This window comes from Schistocerca americana, chromosome X, assembly GCF_021461395.2.
Source record: "Schistocerca americana isolate TAMUIC-IGC-003095 chromosome X, iqSchAmer2.1, whole genome shotgun sequence".
In the NCBI taxonomy this organism is placed as follows: Eukaryota; Metazoa; Arthropoda; class Insecta; order Orthoptera; family Acrididae; genus Schistocerca; species Schistocerca americana.
Window position 1 is genome coordinate 757702870 of NC_060130.1, and position 21835 is coordinate 757724704.

General features: G+C 42.2%; 1 protein-coding gene across 3 annotated transcripts in view; it reads right to left on the reverse strand.

The window, feature by feature from the left end:
- Positions 1-11283: 11283 nt before the first annotated feature.
- Positions 11284-21835, reverse strand: part of LOC124556550 (steroid receptor RNA activator 1) — a 66523-nt gene continuing 55971 nt past the window's right edge. For all 3 annotated transcript variants that reach the window (XM_047130507.1, XM_047130508.1, XM_047130506.1), the window contains exon 4: positions 11284-12275. In XM_047130507.1, coding sequence (XP_046986463.1) covers positions 12145-12275 — 131 coding nt within the window. In that variant the 3' untranslated portion in view covers positions 11284-12144. The remainder of the gene's footprint in view (positions 12276-21835) is intronic.

The window sequence follows — 21835 nt, forward strand, 5'->3', positions numbered from 1 at the left end:
TCTTGTTTCCTCCTATTCTGCATTCTGTTTGCTCTTCAAGAAATGCACTTAAGTGATGACCACTCACCAACATTTCATGGCTATCGGGCATTCTGTCAGAACCGTGCCTGCCCCGGGATAACATATGGTGGGGTCTGCATTTTGGTTCACTCTGATGTCATTATTGACTGGATCCCCCTTCATACCACCCTGGAAGCAATAGTAGTTAGAGTGTAAATGACTCCGGCAATTACCGTTTACAATGTCTACCTCCCTTGAAGTTCCTTATGTTGAACTGTCTACTTTAAAACAGCAACTCCCACATCCATTTCTTCTCCTTGGTGATTTCAATGCCACTTCCACAGATAAGAGGTCTCCTAATTGCTCAACTTATTACAGAATTCGATTTGTGTCTCCTCAATGATGGTTCCCTTACCCACTTCACTGCTGCCCACGGCACCTTCACTGCTATCGACTTCACAATCTCCTCCTCTGCTCCCATGGCTTCCCTACATGGGCCATCTCATGATGATCTTTGTGACAGTGGCCACTTTCTGGTGGTTCTATCGTTCCTGTGCTGCCAGCAGGCAGACAGCCCCTACAATGGGCATCCTGCAGGGCCATTTGGTCTTTAAACAGGGTGTTACAAAAAGGTATGGCCAAACTTTCAGGAAAGATTCCTCACACACAAAGAAAGAAAATATGTTATGTGGACATGTGTCCGGAAACGCTTACTTTCCATGTTACAGCTCATTTTATTACTTCTCTTCAAATGAAATTAATCATGGAATGGAAACACACAGCAACAGAACGTACCAGCGTGACTTCAAACACTTTGTTACAGGAAATGTTCAAAATGTCCTCCGTTAGCAAGGATACATGCATCCACCCTCCGTCGCATGGAATCCCTGATGCAGCCCTGGAGAATGGCGTATTGTATCACAGCCGCCCACAATACGACCACAAAGAGTCTCTACATTTGGTACCGGGGTTGTGTAGACAAGAGCTTTCAAATGCCCCCATAAATGAAAGTCAAGAGGGTTGAGGTCAGGAGAGCGTGGAGGCCATGGAATTGGTCCGCCTCTACCAATCCATTGGCCACCGAATCTGTTGTTGAGAAGCGTACGAACACTACGACTGAAATGTGCAGGTGCTCCATCGTGCATGAACCACATGTTGCGTCGTACTTGTAAAGGCACATGGGATTATGCAGACTTTCTAGCCACACACCTGCGAGCCAAATGCGGTTGAAGACCCTGAAGAGATGTTGCATCTGGAGAACATCCAAGTGTTGGATCATCTGGTTGTGGATGAAATCTGGGCCTGGAGCCATGTCATGTGAAGAGGTAAGAGCCTGCAAAAATTCCCATTCAGTGAAGGTTCATTATAGGGTTCAGCTTGGTGGGGTTTGAAACTGAGAGGGGGGGGGGGGGCTTTCAACTTGGCATTTCTGCTTGTGAAAGGTAGCACCATAGAAAGAGGACACCGACGCCGTTGCAAAGTGTGAAGTGTGTCGCGATGTGTTCTGCTAGCAGCAATGGATCAGTGCACAGAGCATCTAGGGGTTAAGACCCTGGACAGTTGACTGTCGCTGGTGGCCCAGAAGTCTACAGAGCTTGGACCAAACCTGCGACGAAGAGGCATTCGTCCCCAGGGAGGAAACATAGCACTCCCAGCATTCTTTTTTACTCTGCTTAATAAGGTAATGAGCCTTAGCATGGAAATGGTTAAAAGCGAGAAGATTAGTCTGTGAAGCATGTCGTTTAAATCGTTACAGCGTTCGTTGGTGATCCTGGGCAGCGACAGCTACATCCTTGGTCCACCATGATGCTGGTCGACGACGAGGGGGAGCTGTGGATAGGGGGATAGCAATGCCAGCAGCATGAAGAATAGTGGCAGAGATGCCTTGATGACCGCAACAATGCAATTCGAGAAAGGGGGTGTCAGAGTGCATGGCAGATGTATACAGGGTGTTACAAAAAGGTACGGCCAAACTTTCAGGAAACATTCCTCACACACAAATAAAGAAAAGATGTTATGTGGACATGTACTGCACTTCCTCGATTCACCGCCAGTTGGCCCAATAGAAGGAAGGTAATGTTGACTTCGGTGCTTGTATTGACATGCGACTCATTGCTCTACAGTACTACCATCAAGCACATCAGTACGTAGCATCAACAGGTTAGTGTTCATTACGAACGTGGTTTTGCAGTCACTGCAGTGTTTACAAATGAGGAGTTGGCAGATGCCCATTTGATTTATGGATTAGCACGGGGAAATAGCCGTGGCGCGGTACGTTTGTGTCGAGACAGATTTCCAGAACGAAGATGTCCCGACAGGAGGACGTTCGAAGCAATTGATCGGCGTCTTAGGGAGCACGGAACATTCCAGCCTATGACTCGCGACTGGGGAAGACCTAGAATGACGAGGACACCTACAATGGACGAGGCAATTCTTCGTGCAGTTGACGATAACCCTAATGTCAGTGTCAGAGAAGTTTCTGCTGTACATGGTAACGTTGACCACGTCACTGTATGGAGAGTGCTACGGGAGAACCAGTTGTTTCCGTACCATGTACAGCGTGTGCAGGCACTATCAGCAGCCGATTGGCCTCCACGGGTACACTTCTGCGAATGGTTCATCCAACACTGTGTCAATCCTCATTTCAGTGCAAATGTTCTCTTTACGGATGAGGCTTCATTCCAACGTGATCCAATTGTAAATTTTCACAATCAGCATGTGTGGGCTGACGAGAATCCGCACGCAATTGTGGAATCACGTCATCAACACAGATTTTCTGTGAACGTTTGGGCAGGCATTGTTGGTGATGTCTTGATTGGGTCCCATGTTCTTCCACCTACGCTCAATCGAGCACGTTATCATGATTTCATACGGGATAATCTACCTGTGCTGCTAGAACATGTGCCTTTACAAGTACGACACAACATGTGGTTCATGCACGCTGGAGCTCCTGCACATTTCAGTCGAAGTGTTCGTACGCTTCTCAACAACAGATTCAGTGACCGATGGATTGGTAGAGGCGGACAAATTCCATTTCCTCCACGCTCTCCTGACCTCAACCCTCTTGACTTTCATTTATGGCGGCATTTGAAAGCTCTTGTCTACGCAACCCCGGTACCAAATGTAGAGACTCTTTGTGGTCGTATTGTAGGCGGCTGTGATACAATATGCCATTCTCCAGGGCTGCATCAGGGATTCCATGCGACGGAGGGTGGATGCATGTATCCTCGCTAACAGAGGACATTTTGAACATTTCCTGTAACAAAGTGTTTGAAGTCACGCTGGTACGTTCTGTTGCTGTGTGTTTCCATTCCATGATTAATGTCATTTGAAGAGAAGTAATAAAATGAGCTGTAACATGGAAAGTAAGCGTTTCCGGACACATGTCCACATAACATATTTTCTTTCTTTGTGTGTGAGGAATCATTCCTGAAAGTTTGGCCATACCTTTTTGTAACACCCTGTTTAAAGACCAAATGGCCCTGCAGGATGCCCATTGTAGGGGCTGTCTGCCTGCTGGCAGCACAGGAACGATAGAACCACCAGAAAGTGGCCACTGTCACAAAGATCATCATGAGATGGCCCATGTAGGGAAGCCATGGGAGCAGAGGAGGAGATTGTGAAGTCGATAGCAGTGAAGGTGCCGTGGGCAGCAGTGAAGTGGGTAAGGGAACCATCATTGAGGAGACACAAATCGAATTCTGTAATAAGTTGAGCAATTAGGAGACCTCTTATCTGTGGAAGTGGCACTACACCACAGTGGGTGGTGGGCATTGAAATCCCCAAGGAGAAGAAATGGAGGTGGGAGTTGCTGTTTTAAGGTAGACAGTTCAACATAAGGAAGTGGCCAACTTCAAGGGAGGTAGACATTGTAAACGGTAATTGCCGGAGTCATTTACACTCTAACTACTATTGCTTCCAGGGTGGTATGAAGGGGGATCCAGTCACTAATGACATCAGAGTGAACCAAAATGCAGACCCCACTATATGTTATCCCGGGGCAGGCACGGTTCTGACAGAATGCCCGATAGCCATGAAATGTTGGTGAGTGGTCATCACTTAAGTGCATTTCTTGAAGAGCAAAACAGAATGCAGAATAGGAGGAAACAAGATGATGTACTTCTGGTAGGTGACAGTAGTATCTGTTGCAATTCCGCTGGATGATCGTGTGGCGAGAGTCAAAGTTAGACATAAAGAAGTCGACAGGACGTCATGTCACTCGGTCATTGGTCATCACTGACAAGGATGGGGTGACATACATAAATAACATGTCAGACTCAGATTGTGAGGGGCGTGAGGGCACAATCGGGGACCCGGGGGGGGTTCTTGTCTTGGAGGTTATGTTTCTTCTTCTCCACTTTAGGAGGTGGAGGAGGGCAGGACACAGAGGGAGTACAGGTGTCTGCAAGATCTGGAACCGAAAGAGAGCAGGCGACCTGGGAGCACACAGACGGAGCATCTCATGGCCGAATTGTGGTAGGAGGCTTCCAGCCTGAGAGACACCAGTGCGAAGATGGTTCAAATGGCTCTGAGCCCTATGGGAGTCAACATCTATGGTCATTAGTCCCCTAGAACTTAGAACTACTTAAATCTAGCTAACCTAAGGACATCACACAACAACCAGTCATCACGAGGCAGAGAAAATCCCTGACCCTGCCGGGAATCGAACCCGGGAACCCGGGCGTGGGAAGCGAAAACGCTACCGCATGAGAAGAGTCCCCTGAGGGGGGGGGGGGGGGGGGGGGGAGTGGGAACCCAATCGCTGCCAGGTGCTGAAGAAGGGGGAGCAGCTCCTGGATAGGAGGGCATGGGAACTGCAGGGGAATGGGTGAGGAGAGGGGGACAAGGCTGGGGTAAGGAAGAGGAATGAGGGGAAAGGGGTGTAACAGAGGCAAATGCTGAAGAAAGTGACACTGGATGCTGTGTCTCATATTTTTGGCGAGCCTCAGCATAAGATTGGCGCTCTAGGGACTTGCACTCTTGGATCTTCTTTTCTCTCTTGTAAGCAGGGCAATCAGGCGAGTGTCTGTCATGACAACTGACACACATGGATGGCGGAACATAGGGACTTTCCTCATGGAGTGGGTGCCCACAGTCACCACACAGAGGATCTGCTGTACAGTGGGAAGACATATGCCCAAAACACAAGCACCGAAAGCACCTCATGGGTGGTGGGATGTACGGCTTCATGTCACATCTGTAGCACGTAATCTTGACCTTCTCTGGGAGGGTATCCCCCTCAAAAGCCAGAATGAAGGCGCCAGTATTGATGAAGTTGTCTTTGCAATCCTTCTGCACACATAGAACAAAATAAAGGCTGCAGTGCTCCAGATTAGCCCAGAGTTCCTCATCAGTTTGCAGGATGAGGTCCCTATTAAAAAACACTCCCTGGACCATATTCAGAGATTGGTGAGGGGTAATAGACACTGGAACATTGCCAAGATGATCACAAGCATGAAGAGTTGCAAACTGGGTGGTAGAACCAGCTTTGATCAACAGGGAGCCTGACCACATCTTACCGAGTCACTATACTTCACAAAACTTGACCTTGATATTCTCCACAATGGTTTTGAGGCTGTGGATGTGTCTCCATCCATCCTAGTACAGACAAGGTAGCGGGGAAAGCATTTCATCCCAAGATTGCGAGTCTCTCCCTTCTCCCATGGTGTAACCAGGAAAGGGAAGGCTGCCAGGTCATACGAAGCAGCATTCAATGATCCTTCACCAATCGAAGAGACAGCCATTTGAGAATGGTCACATTTTTTCAGCTCAATATGCTTCATGTGCTGCCTGGCACGGCGGCCATTGCCAGGACTTCTGATGCTCCAGGAAGACACGCGACCCCTTCTTGGCATACATGGGGAGGGAGCAGCTCAGGTATCAGTAGTATGATCCCTGTGCTGTCAGGGGGCTCAGCGAGATGGATACATAACAGCACCACCACATGGATTGACTACATGTGCTGGTGACCTAGCACGGTGAAAGGGGGGGGGGGGCTACAGTGTGGAAGGAAGAGGGGAAGGAAGGGGGGAGACGAATCCACACCCTAGATGCTAGGGAGGGAGTTGTTCCTCAAATAGCTCACATTTAAAACAGAAAATTTGGAAGTGGAGGTGAAAATTCAATCAGGGACCTCAACTCCAAAAACGATGAAAGAATAGGCAGAAGGAACAAAATTGTAAGCGCCACAGAAACTGGTATAGGCATGCTTATTCAAATACAGAGATACGTAAACAGGCAGAATACGGCACTGGGGTTGACAACGCCTATATAAGACAGCAAGTGTCTGGCGCAGTTGTTAGTTTAGTTACTGCTGCTATAATGTCAGGTATCAAAGATTTAAGTGAGTTTGAATGTGATGTTACAGTTGGCACAAAAGCGGTTGGACACAGCATCTCCGAGGAAGCGATGAAGTGGGAATTTTCCCATATGACCATTTCACAAGTGTACTGTCAGTATCAGGAATCCGGTAAAATACCAAATCTCCGACATCGTTGTGGCTGGAAAAACGTCCCATAAGAACGGGACGAACAACGACTGAAGAGACTCGTTCAACATGACAGAAGTGCAACCCTTCCACAAATTGCTGCAGATTTCAAAGCTGGGCCATCAACAAGTGTCAGCGTGCAAATCATTCAACGAAACATCATCGATATGGGCTTCTGGAGCTGAAGGGCCACTCGTGCACCCTTGATGACAGCACAACACAAAGCTTTATGCCTCACCTAGGCCTGTCAACACTGACATTGGACTGTTGATGACTGGAAACATGTTGCCTGGTCGGACGAGTCTCATTTGGAACCGAGCGAGGTGGCGCAGTGGTTAGCACACAGGACTCGCATTCGGGAGGACGACGGTTCAATCCCGTCTCTGGCCATCCTGATTTAGGTTTTCCGTGATTTCCTTAAATCGCTTCAGGCAAATGCCGGGATGGTTCCTTTGAAAGGGCATGGCCGATTTCCTTCCCCATCCTTCCCTCACCCGAGCTTGCGCTCCGTCTCTAATGACCTCGTTGTCGACAGGACGTTAAACACTAATCTCCTCCTCTCATTTGAAATTGTATCGAGTGGATGGATGTGTACGGGTATGCAAGCAACCTCATGAATCCATGGATCCTGCATGTCAGCAGGGGACTGTTCAAGCAGGTGGAGGCTCTGTAATGGTGTGGCGCATGTGTAGTTGGAGTGATATGGGATACAACTCTGACAGGTAACACATACGTAAGCATCCGGCCTGATCACGTGTGTCCATTCATGTCCATTGTGCATTCCGACTGACTTGGGCAGTTCCAGCAGGACAATGCGACACCCCACATGTCCAGAATTGCTACAAAGTGGCTGCAGGAACACACTTATGAGTTTAGACACTACCACTGGCCACCAAACTCGCCAGACAGTAACATTATTGAGCATATCTGGAATGCCTTGCAACATGCTGTTCAGAAGGGATCTCCACCCCCTCATACTCTTATGGATTTATGGACAGCCCTGCAGGACTCATGGTGTCAATTCACTTCAGCACTGCGTCAAACATCAGTTGAGTCCATGCCACCTCGTGTAATGGCACTTCTGTATGCTTGTGGGAGCCGTAAACAGTATTAGCCAGGTATAACAGTTTCTTTGGCTCTTTAGTGTAAATCAGAACACCAAAAGAGGGGAAGGAGGGAGCAACAGGGAAGGAGCAAGGATAGGACGGGAGCTTTAGTTTCATATTCTTCTTGAAGGAAGTTTGCCAGGCAAATAATGTTTTTATTGTTAAACCAGTATTAACTTGTACAGTTTCTCTCTTCAGAATCTGTTTGGGCTACATGTGTGCCTTCCAAGGAACATAAATTCTGCCACTACTACAAAAAGTTGGTAAAACAAACTCAACAGAACTCACTTCGAAAAACAAAATAGTTCTCTGCTTGTGAGAAGCTCCTCTAGTTTTATTCATACAAAATTGGAGACTGTTTTTGGTTTTGAGCACACTTTCACTCACTCTGAGGACATTCTCGGGTGATTCATACTCTCTGACTTGCTTTATTCATGCAACTCTAAGAATGTTCTTCGAAATTTCGAGTATAAAGTATATTCTCCATTTTATTCATATGATCCAATCTCCGTTCAACGCGACAGCCTTGCGCTACTCTACTGGTAGGTCCCATATGCCCACATGGTAGGACTCTAGTTGTCAATGTTAGAGACAAAGTGTGCTCCCCGGGTGTGCAGACTTGTGAGGCTTTCTGTTATGAAGAAGTTTGTTTACATTTTTGTGGTGACGAACATGCTTTAGCTATTTCTTCAATTTCTTGAGGGTAGCACAATATGTTTCAGAGTTGATCATTGCACTATAAAGGAGGAAATCAAGCAGAATAACCCCTTAAGGGTCCCAGAAGACTGTCCCCTTGACTTTCAATTTTTTCTTCAGAGAAGGTGTGGTGTGGTTCCACTCCATTTATTGCAATTTTGCTTCAGATTCGAAGTGATGAACCCATATTTCATCATCTGTGACAAAGTTTGACAAAAAAATTGGCACGATCAGCCTCTTAACACACAAGCAATTATCCACAGTTTGTCCTTCGTTGCTCTTTACAGTTCCTTTTAGACGGTGAGCAACCCAGCAGGCACGTATCTTTGAGTATGTCAACTGGTGGACAAGTGTGCCAACAGTGACGTCCAGTTATGCTCTCGTTTCACGCCAAAAGAAACTCAACAACAGCTCTCTGCTTGGAAGGTACCTACGTTGCAGACGCCATTTTGAAGGCTACATATAGTGCTGCCTCATACTGAAACTTCATGAAACTATAGGGGCTGAACTGAGAATCTGTTACAATGTCTCACAACAAATTCTGCTATTTTTCAACTGAGCTTGGTTGAGAAAAAGAAGTGTTGCTTCACTTAGAGAACACCCCTCATAATTCTTACAATCAACCAATATAATGAACAAAGTATACAATAGGTCTTAAAAAAGTCTCATCATTTGTTGCCCTTTTAGTAATTTAATGGAAAGTACGTGGGAAAAAATCAATCTAAGCAATCTGTGAACCTGGAATCTGATAGCAGGAACATGACAAATGCAGGCGATGTCTTTGGAGCAGTGCTGTCAGAAATAGTTAGCATCCAAGGACTATTCAAAAAACTGCTTCATTAAGCTTTCAAAATTCGATGGCTCCTGAACTAGAATTACAGGCATTGTACAACTGATACCAGTTAGTAGCAACTAAATATTCAGTTTTAAGGAATGACAGCAGCTTACAGAGCAGTATAAACTTTGTTCATATCCACAGCCTGGGTAGGTTAAAAAGGGATGGTCTTCTGTTTACAATGACATGTCCTAATGACAAATGTCCGGATTTTAATGGCATGGCATTTTTTTCCTGATCTTTAGGGTGAATTTTGCAATCCATGTACTGTAGTGCAGAAAAATATATTGCTCATATACAGTAGTATTTACAGCTTTTTAATAATAGGTCACATTTCGATCAACTTCTGTCAAAAATGCATATATTTTTCATATCTTTGAGAAGACAAGAATAAAAACATGAAAATGTTGTCACTTAAGAATGTTCCAGGTCACAAACACAACAGTTACTATAAAACTTCATTTATCAGGACTGTAGTATATGAGGAGCGTACAGGACTATAATAGACAGGAAGCATAACACATTAGTTGGTTCGCTGACAATAAGATATTGTTGTGTGGGTTCGACAAAACACACGCAAAGCCAAGAAAGACAGCTTCCAGTGTAATAAACAGTGCACATGTGGTCACACTATTAACTTTGCAAATGCTGTCTGGTTCTACATGCCAAAAGTAAAGTGCTCTAACACCCTCAAATTGTGAGGTTTTGTTCATTATTATGCAGGGAAGTTGTTCAGAATTGACGGGGAAATATTCTTTTGTAAACTTTAATGTACAACATTGTAATACTGCCAAAAACAGCAGTTGTGTGCAGAGAAGTGCTCAAAATGACAGCAGACAAACACTGTTATTTGAGCAGACAGGTCCATCTTCAACTGTGCAATTATTTTTCAAGTACTTGTATGAGATGTGGTGCCCTGAAACACCCCACTGGAGAAGCTGGAGAATCAACACTTGTCTGTTGCTGGACAACATGGCACTTCCAGTTCCACATGAATCTACACTGAGAAAGAAGGAACTATTTATACGTGTGCTACAAGGTGTTCAACAAAATAGGAATCAGTGTTACTCACAAAAAGTCTGGGTGTCCATACATTAAACCACTGATGTGAGTGGGCACTATGCTGCAAATGATGATGGTGACTCTACAATTGGCATTTTGTTTGAAAATTCTGTGAAGCTACTGTGGCCAGATGGTGTGAACAGAGACTATGTTTAGCTGCTAAAAACAGACAGTGCTTCATACATGGATAAAGTAGCCAACAGGCTTCAAATTCTCTACGCCAGTATGGTGCATGTCACTTACCTTGCACACTTGTTAACACAGAGTTGCAGTATAGGTGTGGTCAGTTTACCCTGTTGCAGACAAATCGATTTTCTGTTGCAAGAAAATCTATGTGAAAGCTCTGCTGTGGGTGCAGAAATTCTAGGAACAAGAACTTTTGCTGCCCTTCGCCCTCAGCCTGTTCTTACATGAATGAGTCCTTGTTTTAATGCTGCTGTGTATTACTGCACCAACTACACCAAAATAATGAATCTTTTGTCAGCCTGATAGCAATGAATTAAGTGCTATCAAAACTGTGAAAAAGGTCTTTACAGATACCTTGTCTGAAAACTTGGCGTACATCAATTGCATCAATGCCAACTTTTCAGAAGTATCAATAGCCATCACACCTCCAAGTGGAATCCTGGATATTCTACAATGTGCAAAATTAGTGACCGTCGTTCTGGAAATGCCACAACACTAGAAGACAATGAACCAAATCTGGCCTGCAGTGACCTTTTCACCTTCAAATATGCTCTCGTAATGTCCTATGATGTGGAGAAGAGGTTTCCCAGGTACAAAACTATCCTCAGTGACAATTGTAGATCTTTGAAAATGGAAAACCTGAAAATGCAACTTGTGATCCAGTGCAACTCTGCAGAAATGGGATATTCACACGATGTGTTAACTAATCTGGAATACTTTAAAATAAAGAGTGTGCAATAGTAAAAACATGTTTTCGTGTTTGGATAGGTGTTACTGTTTTCACTGTATTTCATGTTTTCTTCTTTTTCCCAGACACACAAATGTTTCAAAAATAAATGCTAGTCAGTTTCAAACATTGCAAAAAGTAGATACTGTACTCTGTTAAGAAGTGAATTTTGTTTTACATTGTATATTTTTAAAAACATCAACAATAATGTTTATTTATAAACTCTTATAATGTCATATTTCATTTTAAGGCCATATTTATATACATTTTAGCTCATGAATACTTGCATATTTTACAGTTTTTTAGTTCATGAAATTGGGGCTGTACTAATGATCATCTCCTCTGTTTCTATCATAATTAATGTTAGTAAGAAATTCATATTAAGTACCAATATTGATATTGTCTGGTGTATGAGACTTAGAGCTGTTACCAGTAAAACCTAGAACACTGCCATTGAGTTACCTTAACATATGTACAGCAGCTCGGATTTATTCAACACTACCATGATTTTTGCAGAAAGAGCTATTTCCTTTTTCCACAATAAAAATGATAAGAAAACTACTTCCATGTGCTAGGATCGGTTATTTCATTTGTTAGTGCTACCAACTAAAAATAGATGAGCACAAAATACTGATTTTTTTCTAAAATAATATATCAATTTCAGATTCAAAAGTGAGACAGTGCTTTCAAATTAGCTTTTTGTTTTGTCTTACACTGCTTTATTCATATTATTTCACTTATGTGACATTAATTAATTTTTACTGTTTTTATTCTTAACATAAAAAGTTACCTAACTGTAAATAAAAAAGAAACAAGAGTGAGAAACAGTTTGATGGAATTGACCCAACATCCAGTTCCACTCAAAATACAATGATCAATGGTGTTCAGGAATACAATATAATACATTCTTTGCTTACACTCCAGCATAAATAAATTCATAAAAGAAAAATGTTAAATTGTATCTTTCAACATGCCTCATTTCAATAACACAATAAACATCCACACTCATTTTCAGTTACACAAATACTGTTTGCATTTTTCTTCTTCATGTGGTGGAATCCATCACAGTCAGAATATGGCTTATTACTGGGATCCATCCAGATGCTATGCTAGAAAAATTCTCCAACACGTACTTCAATAGGTCTTCTGCTGTTTCGTCATTCTTGTCAACAAGTGCTGAAAGCAAATTAACATGAACAGTAGATTTATTTAACAGCCAGGGACTGAAAACTTTCTATAAATGACCAGTTTTAGATTCAAATAATTCATCTTCAGCTTTACCCACATTATGGAGTAACTAGTAACTTAGGAACCAAACTGTCTTCACACGTGACGAATGAAGTTTGTGATCCTAGACAGTTGAATAAATTGTAATAGATATACATTTGCAGTTATCATTTTACAGAAAATATCAAACTTTTGTACTTAAATATTTTGTTCCCTCCCAAGTTATTTCCATATTAAGGTCACTCAATACCGAAACACGAAGATGGTTAGAAATTTTAAACATTTTTCTTAGTCTCTCACAAACTCAATGTGTCACACAGTACCATCATACAAAACAACAAAAATTTTAAATTTGTTAATATGATCAAGGATATTGACTTAAAATACAAATAAGTAATTGAGCATGGCTAAAACAAAATATATGATAAATTCAGCCACAGTATCATCTTCTAGAACTAGAGTAATGAAGATGAGCAGACCATCCCAAAAAAAACTCATTTCTAGATGATCACAAATGAGATAACACTTAACACAAAAGCTTAAAGAATACCAAAGTTATGTCATATTTGGCAAAAATAGAAGACTTGTTATCAGAAACTTTTAACAAATGCTTGTTTGTCAAAATATGAAAAACAATCAGTTAAAACATGTCTTTAGCTATTAGTACACATGATTTATTAAGTTTTAATAGATCTATTTATTCTTAAATTTAATAAATAAATGTGTGATTTTCGCAAAATTTATTTTGTAAATACAGGTTTATTCATACAGTAAGTACCTACAGAGTTTCATAAGAAAACTGCATGGAAAAAAAAAGAAAAACAAAAAGACATATACAGTACAAGTATCAGTGGACAGAGCATCTCTCCAAGTTCAGAATCATAAAACATGACATGGCGTAGTTGAAGAGAGCATCATTTGGGGGCAGGTGTGTCAGAACATGGTGCACTATAAAGAAATGTGTGCATTTTGTATTCTTGAACTTGATAAATGTTATTCAGTTGTGATGGTTCAGCAAAGCTTTTATACCAAATATCACGTAAAAACTTCAACAAACAGAACAATCCAAAGGTGGTACAACACATTCCATGTGAAAGCCTGCTTACGAGGTGTGAAGAAAACAAGCCAGCTGGAACTGTCAGCAGAGATTGTACAGGGTGTGTGGGAATCATTCACCAAGGGCCCAAAGAAATATACAACATGTACAAGCAGATAACTACAAATACTAAAGTCAACTGTTCTGCTCATTCCTACACAGATGTCTGTCTATAAAGCAATACTGACTGAAGTTATTATGGGCCCAGACTACTTGAGACAAACAGCTTCATTCCGACTATTGCAACAACACACAGTGGTTAGCGGAGGAAGACAGTTTTTCACATTAGTTGGTTTTCAGTGACGAAGCTACGTTTCATGTGTTTAGAGGCATGTCATGAGGTTTACATTTGGGGCACAGAAATCCACAAGAGATGGTGCAACGCATTTGCCATTCAGCTAAATTTAACAATTTTTGTGCCACAGTCTCTTCAAAAAGATTATGGTCCATTTTTCCGTGCAGAGAAAACTGGACTGGTTTCATGTACCTCGGCACACTGCAGCAACAGCTTATGCCACAATTACAGAAAGACAATGGAGACTTCATTTTGCAACAAGACTGTGTCCCACCACCCTTTCTTTCAGCCACTCATGATTACCACAATGTCGAAATGTCTCAGTGCTTGATTCGATACGCTTCCCATCATACTCTCCTCCTCTTCAGTGGCCCCACAGTCAACTGACTTAGTCTACTTGTATGTGATTTCTTATTGAGGGGTTATGACAAAGACCATGCCTGCCTGCCTCCACTGCCACTTAATTTGGAAGAGCTACAAGGAAGTATAATTAACGTGGTCACTGATATTGACCCTAATGGGTCAGGATGTGTAGGACACATGTTTGACTATCACACTGGCATTTGCCATGTAGCATGTGGTGCCCATATTGTGTACCTGCAATGCAAGTTAAAAATTTGGAGAGATTCTCTATCCACTGTGTGTTTTCTGCATATCTTGTAATTTTTGTGCAGTCATCTTCTGAAACCCCACAAGTATTTATGAATACTTGGAATATTGGAACAGCCATTTCATGGTAGTCATAGTGGCTCTTCTTGGCAAATTGTGGCAGTGAAATAAATGGAAAACTCAATAAAAAATTATGTCTGTTGTCTTTATAGCATTTTTATTATGCAATGCACATTTTGAACACACTCAATCTCTGGCTTTCTCCAGATTTGTGTGCCCACCCATTAACTGACTTATCAAGATTTTCATAAATCATATGCAGGCAATGTGGTCCTTTGGAATTAGTTTGTAGTACAACCTATACTTTGATTAAAATAACTTTGTGATTGGCTTTCTAGGGCATTGAGTGGTAGAGGTCAGATGTCAGCCAGTCACAGTTCTTTCTCAAATGCCACATGCTTCTTGTGTCACCTGTTATGTAGGTACAAGCAGCATTTTGTCTAGTGTGGCTGGCTGTACACTGAAAACACTGCCACATCCCCCCCCCCCCCCCCCACAACCACTGAAATCTGCAAATCATAATTTTAATCACAGTATAATGTCATGAAATACATATAACTTCACTCCTTAATCATAATTAAATTCAGTTTCCATTCCGGGAGCTCATTTTATGTTTTCTGTCGCAAAAGACAAATTTGCTTCAAAGTATACTATCAGACTACTACTATATTTCAAATTAACAGCATAACTATGTGATAGCATTCATGGATGAGTTTATTCAGGGGCTACCTTAGATACCCTGTTGCTTCCTGTGCACATATTCTCAACATAATACTGAGTGTATTATCATTGTAGTCAAAATATAGCACTCTTAGTTCAAAGGAATGTGTTTGAAATTGCTGCCTGGCCATCCTGATTTCCTTTCCATGGTTTCTACTAAACAACCTCAAGCAAATAGTCTGATAGGTCCACTTCCCACTCAAGATACACCCACTGAGTAAATCACACATTTTGCCTAAAATTTCTCATGATAAATGAGACTTGACTGTGCAGTGAAATTTCACATCTGCCTAGTCTCCACAAATGCATCTCCACATTATCTGATGGTTGTACCCTGCAGAGCAACAAGCATTGAACACATTAGTATGGCAAGGGACATAGGTTGTGTTTTTGTGAACATTTGGGCATTAGCTTTGGTTAGAGACAGACAAGAAAGCTTATTAACTTGCTGTTTTGGTTGAAATTATCAACCTGCCTAAGGTATACTCCTTTTCAGTCATTCATACTAAGTAAAATCCTGTAACATATTTCCAGCAAAGATATTGTTCGCAGTCTAAGATTCTTTCACTGATAAGAATTCACAGTTTTGCAGTGATATCAAATTCATGCCGTGTTTGGCGAAAGTATTATGCTTGTTATCACATACTTCTAACACAGGTTGCCTGTCAAAATATATAAAAAATTAGCCATAACAGATATGTGATCATTTTTACTCTCACAGACACAGACACACTTATTTACCCGAGTTTTTAAAAAAGATGTTATAATCTTTTGGGCGAGGAGTGACAGTACTTCTGAATCGATTCCGATATTTATGAAAGCATATTGTAGCAAGAAAAATGACAAATTTAAAAATAACCAATGTGGAAACTGCATATTAAAAGCTTCCTTTAACAAGACAGCTGCTGAAAGGTTTAAAGAGCATGTGATTCTCATTTCAAACAGGTATCCTATTCATAAAATTATAATTGGTGGTGGCTTCAATCTACCATCAATATGTTGGTGAAAATATATGTTTAAATTTAGTGCCAGGCATAAAATGTCATCCGAAATTATGCTAAATGCTTTCTCCAAAAATTATTTTGAGTGAATAGTTCAGGAGCCAACTCAAAACTTAAATGGTTGTGACAACACTGTTTCCCTCATGGCAACAAATAATCCAGAGCAGATAGGAAGTATCATGATGGATACAGGGATTAGTGACCACAAGATCATTGCAGTGAGACTGAGTAGCATACACTATGTGATCACAGGTGTCCAAACACCAAGTACTCCATATCAGCGACCTCAGTAGTCATTAGACATCGCGAGAGAGCAGAATGCGCCACTCCATGGAACACACAGGCTTCAAACGTGGTCAGCCGATTGGGTGTCACTTGTGTCATACGTATGTACGTGAGATTTCCACACTCTAAACATCCCTCGGTCCACTGTTTCCAATGTGATAGTGAAGTGGAAACATAAAAGGACATGTACAGCACAAAAGCGTACAGGCCGATTTCGTCAGTTGACGGACAGAGACTGCCGACAGTTGAAGAGGGTCGTAATGTATAATAGGCAGACATCTATCTAGACCGTCACACAGAAATTCCAAACTGCATCAGGATCCACTGCAAGTACTATGACAGTTAGGCGACAGGTGAGAAAACTTGGATTTCGTGGTCGAGCAGCTGCTCATAACCCACACATCACACCAGTAATTGCCAAATGACACCTCGCTTGGCGTAAGGAGCATAAACATTGGACGATTGAACAGTGGAAAAACCTTATGTGGAGTGACGATTCACGATATGCAATGTTGCGATCCGATGGCAGGGTGTGGGTATGGCAAATGACCAGTGAATGTCATCTGCCAGCGTGTGTAGGGCAACAGTAAAATTTGGAGTTGGTGGTGTTATGGTGTGATCATGTTTTTCATGGAGGGGGGGCATGCACACTTCGTTGCTTTGCATGGCACTATCACAGCACAGGCTTACACTGATGTTTTAAGCACCTTCTTGCTTCCCACTGTTGAAGTGCATTTCAGGGATGGCGACTGCATCTTTCAAAATGATCGAGCACCTGTTCATAATGCACGGGCTGTGGTGGAGTGGTTACATGACAATAACATCCCTGTAATGGACTGGCCTGCACAGAGTCCTGATCTGAATCCTACAGAACACCTTTGGGATGTTTTGGAACGCCGATTTCGAGCCGAAATCCTATAGAATCCTATAGAGCACCTGTGGGATGTTTTGGAATGCCGTCTTTTTGCCAGACCTCGCCAACCAACATTGATTCCTCTCCTCAGTGCAGCACTCTGTGAAGAATAGGCTGACATACTCCAAGAAACCTTCCAGCACCTGACAAAGTATGCCTGCGAGAATGGAAGCTATCATCAAGGCTAGGGGTGTGCCAACACCATACTGAATTCCAGCATTACCAATGGAGGGCACCACGAACTTGTAGGTTCTTTTTTTTTCAGCCAGGTGTCTGGGTGCTTTTGATCACATAGTGTATAAACCAAATCCACCAAAAATAAATGTAAACTATATCTATGTGAAACAGCAGATAAAAATCTGTTTACCAGCTTCCTAACAGAGAGTCTCCATTCCTTCCGAACCTATGTATGAGCAGACCAGATGCAGTATAAATTCAAAGAAATAGTATCAACAGCGACAGAGATTTAGTCCAAATGAATTAATAACCGATGGGACAGATCTCCTGATACATAAAACAGGCCAGAACTCTGTTGCAGAAGCATCGAAAAACATCAAGTGAGATTTATAAGATTTATCTCCACAACTGACGATGTTTTAAAGAAGTTCAAAATTTAGTGTGGACTTCAATGTGAGCTGATTTTAATAGTTTCCACAATGAAACTCTATCTCAGAATCTGGCAGAAAAGCAACGAGATTCAAGTCATATATAAAGTACACCAGCAGCAAGACACAATCAAAATCTTTACTGTGCGACAATAATGGTAATATTACCGATGACAGTGCCACAAAAGCAGAGTTACAAAACACAGTTTTCCAAAATTCCTTTGTCAAAGACAGCAAAATAAATATGCCAGAATTTGAAACAAAAACAGCTGCAAACATAAGTAATTTAGAAGTGGATACCCTCAGAGTAGCAAAGAAACTTAAATTACTTAATATAGGAAAGTCTTCCAGTACAGTGTGTACACCAATAAGTTTCCTTTCAGAGTATGTTGATATAACAGCTCCATACTTAGAAATCACATACAACTGCTCGATTAGCGATAGATCCATACCTAAAGACTGGAAAGTTGCCAATGCCACACGAATACCCAAGAAAGGAAATAGAAGTAATCCATTGAATTATAGACCCATATCACTCCCCTCAATTTGCAGTAAGATTTTGGAATATGTATTGTGTTAAAACATTGTTAATTACCTTGAAGAGAACAATCTATTGACACGTAGTCAGCATGGATTCAGAAAATGCTGTTCTTATGAAACACAACTATCTCCGTAGTCACATGAAGTACTGAGTACTATCGACAGGGGATCTCAAATTGATTCCATATTTCTAGATTTCCAGAACGTTTTTCACACCGTTCCTCACAAGCTGCTTCTAATCAAACTGCCTGCCTATGGAATATCATCTCCATTGTGCAAATGGATTCATGATTTCCTGTCAGAAAGATAACAGTTCATAGTAATTGATGGAAAGCCACTGAGTAAAACAGAAGTGATATCTGGTGTCCCCGAGGAAGTGTTGTACACCCTCAGATGTTCCCCATCTATATTCACAATTTGGTAGACTATGTGAACAACATACCTACATTGTAAATGATAGCATCATCTGCAAACAATCAAGCAATGTCATCAGAAGATCAAAACCAATCGCAAAATGATTTAGACAAGATATCTGTATGGCATGAAAAGTGGTAATTGAATCTAAACCATAAGAAGCGAGAGGTCAGACCACATGACTACTAACAGTAATTCTTTGGTTACATGATAAATCACACAAATCGGAAGGCTGTCAATTTAACTAAATACCTGGGGACTATTAATAACCTGAAATGGAATGAACACACAGAGAATGCTGTGGGGAGGGCAAGCTACAGGCTGTGTTTTATTGGCAGGACACTTGGAAGCTACAACAGATCTACTAAACAGATTGCCTACACTATGCTTGTCCGTCCTCTTCTGGAGTATTGCTGCACAGTTTGGGATCCTTACCAGGTAGGATTGATGTAGGACATCCATAAAGTTCGAAGAAGAACAGCTCATTTTGTATTATTGCAAAATAGGGGAGGTTGTGTCAGGGATATGATAAGTGAGTTGGGGTGGCAATCATTCAAACACAGGCGTTTTTCATTGTAGTAAGATCTTTTCATGAAATTTCAATCACCAGCTTTCTCCTTCAAATGTGAAAATATTCTGTTTATGCCCACCTACAGAGGGAAAAATTATCATTGCAATAAAACAAGAAAAATCAGAGTTCACAAGCAAAGATTTAAGTGTTCGTTTTTCTTGCATGCTGTTCAACAAAAGAATGGTAGAGAGATAGTGCGAAGGTGTTTCAATGAACCCTCTGTCACGCACTTAAGTATGCACTGCAGAGTAACCATATATATGCAGATTCATATGTTAATTATGATGGTGTGCAACACCCATGGAGATGCTACAGTAAAATGGATCGCCATCAAAACAAATCATACATACCAATATTTAACAGCTATCTTAGTAAACCATCATGCACACACAGCTCATGAGCTAGATACTTGTTCTTGCAACTAAGCTAAAACGACACAGTGATAAAAGAATTACCAGTTTGCACAACCACAAAGAATCTGACAGCCATTGACTGACGACAGAGTAATTCTTCATCTTTTCCATTTCATCAATCTGAAGAATATTGATGAATGAGACTAAAAGCATCAGAAAAGCAACCCAAGTAACAGCAGTATTACTATCTGCAGAATATTCTTCTAGTGTGTTCTGGGATCATTAACTGAAGTGTCAAGTATCATGTTGAAGTCAGACACCAAGATCTGTAACTTGGAACCAATAATGGAACAAAAGGTGCAAAGGTCATCATATTCACAAAGTGCCGCCACAGGCACAGTATATTCTTTGGATGGAGCCCATTTTCACTGCACGTATGTAATGGCAGGCAACCACTGGTGGGGTCTTCTTGAGTACCTGCTGCTAAATGCTACCTTGTTCTTACTCATGAAGTGCCTACTCCGACAGCTAAATGAGAGATCTCAATTTTCTGTGGAAAGTTTTAATAACATGATTTTGTGCTCTATTGACCTGCTAGTGCTGAAAATTCAACAGCTTGGGTGAGCTTGATGTTTTTTTCTTTCTAATGTTAAACACTAGCTACAATACTATTCATTAACAAATTGTGTTTCAGCTCAGCCAAGGGTTTTTGGTTTTTGGTTTTTGGTTTTGGTTTTAGGGCGTAAAACTGCTATGGTCATTAGCGCCCAGGCCGTGACTTAGGAAACGGTAAAAACAAAAAATGGGAACCAGCAGCAATGGGAACAAAACTCAAAAAATTGGAGAATCTAAAAGCAGAAGGAAGGCTTAAAAATCCACTACAGAAAGGGGTGGGTTGTCCCCAAAAAAAAAAAGCTTCAAATGACTGACATCATTTCACTGGCACTAATAAACTCGAGAACGCGATCGGCCGAGCGCGTGTCATCTGCTAAAATTGACGATATATATCAGGCGACAGCTGTAGACGGGCGCGTAACAGAGTAAAATAGGGGCACTCAATTAAAAGGTGTCTTACCGTCCACAGCTGAGGGCAGTGGGGACAGAGTGGGGGAGGATCGCCGCTTAAAAGATGTCGATGGCTAAAAAGACAGTGCCCTATCCGGAGTCTAGTTAAAATTACCTCCTCCCGACGACGCGTTCGGAAGGAAGAGGTCCAAGCACAAGGAAGAGCTTTCACGTCCCGCAATTTATTATGGGGAAGTGTCGACCAATGTGCGTGCCATAAAAGAACAACACGACGACATAAAACGCTCCGTAGATCAGCGAAGGGAATCGATTGAATAGCTGGCCGAAGAAGAGAGACTGCAGCCTTGGCCGCAATATCGGCCGCCTCATTTCCACAGATACCAACGTGTCCCGGGAGCCAGAGGAACGCCACCGAGACGCCCCCCAGGTGGAGCAAGCGCAGACAGTCCTGAATCCGGTGGACCAGAGGGTGCACAGGGTAAAGAGCTTGGAGACTGAGGAGAGAGCTGAGAGAATCTGAGCAGATAACATACTGTATCCGCTGATGGCGGCGGATGTAGTGGACAGCCTGGAGAACAGCGTAAAGCTCCACAGTATAAACTGAACACTGGTCGGGAAGCAGAAATTGATTTGGGGTGTCGCCAACAATATAGGCACTCCCTACACCTAACGATGTTTTCGAGACATCAGTGTAAATAAATGTGGCTTCCTTCATTTGTGCACATAGAGCAGCAAATGCCCGACGATAAACAAGTGAAGGGGTACCATCCTTGGGAAATTGACAAAGGTCACGGAGCAGGCAGATCCGGAGACGGAGCCAAGGCGGTGCTGTGCCCCAAGTTGTCAAGAACGTTTTAGGAAAGCAGAAGGAAAGAGAATGGAGCAGTTGATGGAAGCGGACTCCCGGTGGTAGTAGGGAGGAGGGGCGGCCTGCATACCCTACATCAAAAGAGGTGTCGAAAAAAAATGCCATGGGCTGGATTAGCAGGCATGGAAGACAGATGGCTGGCATAACGACTCA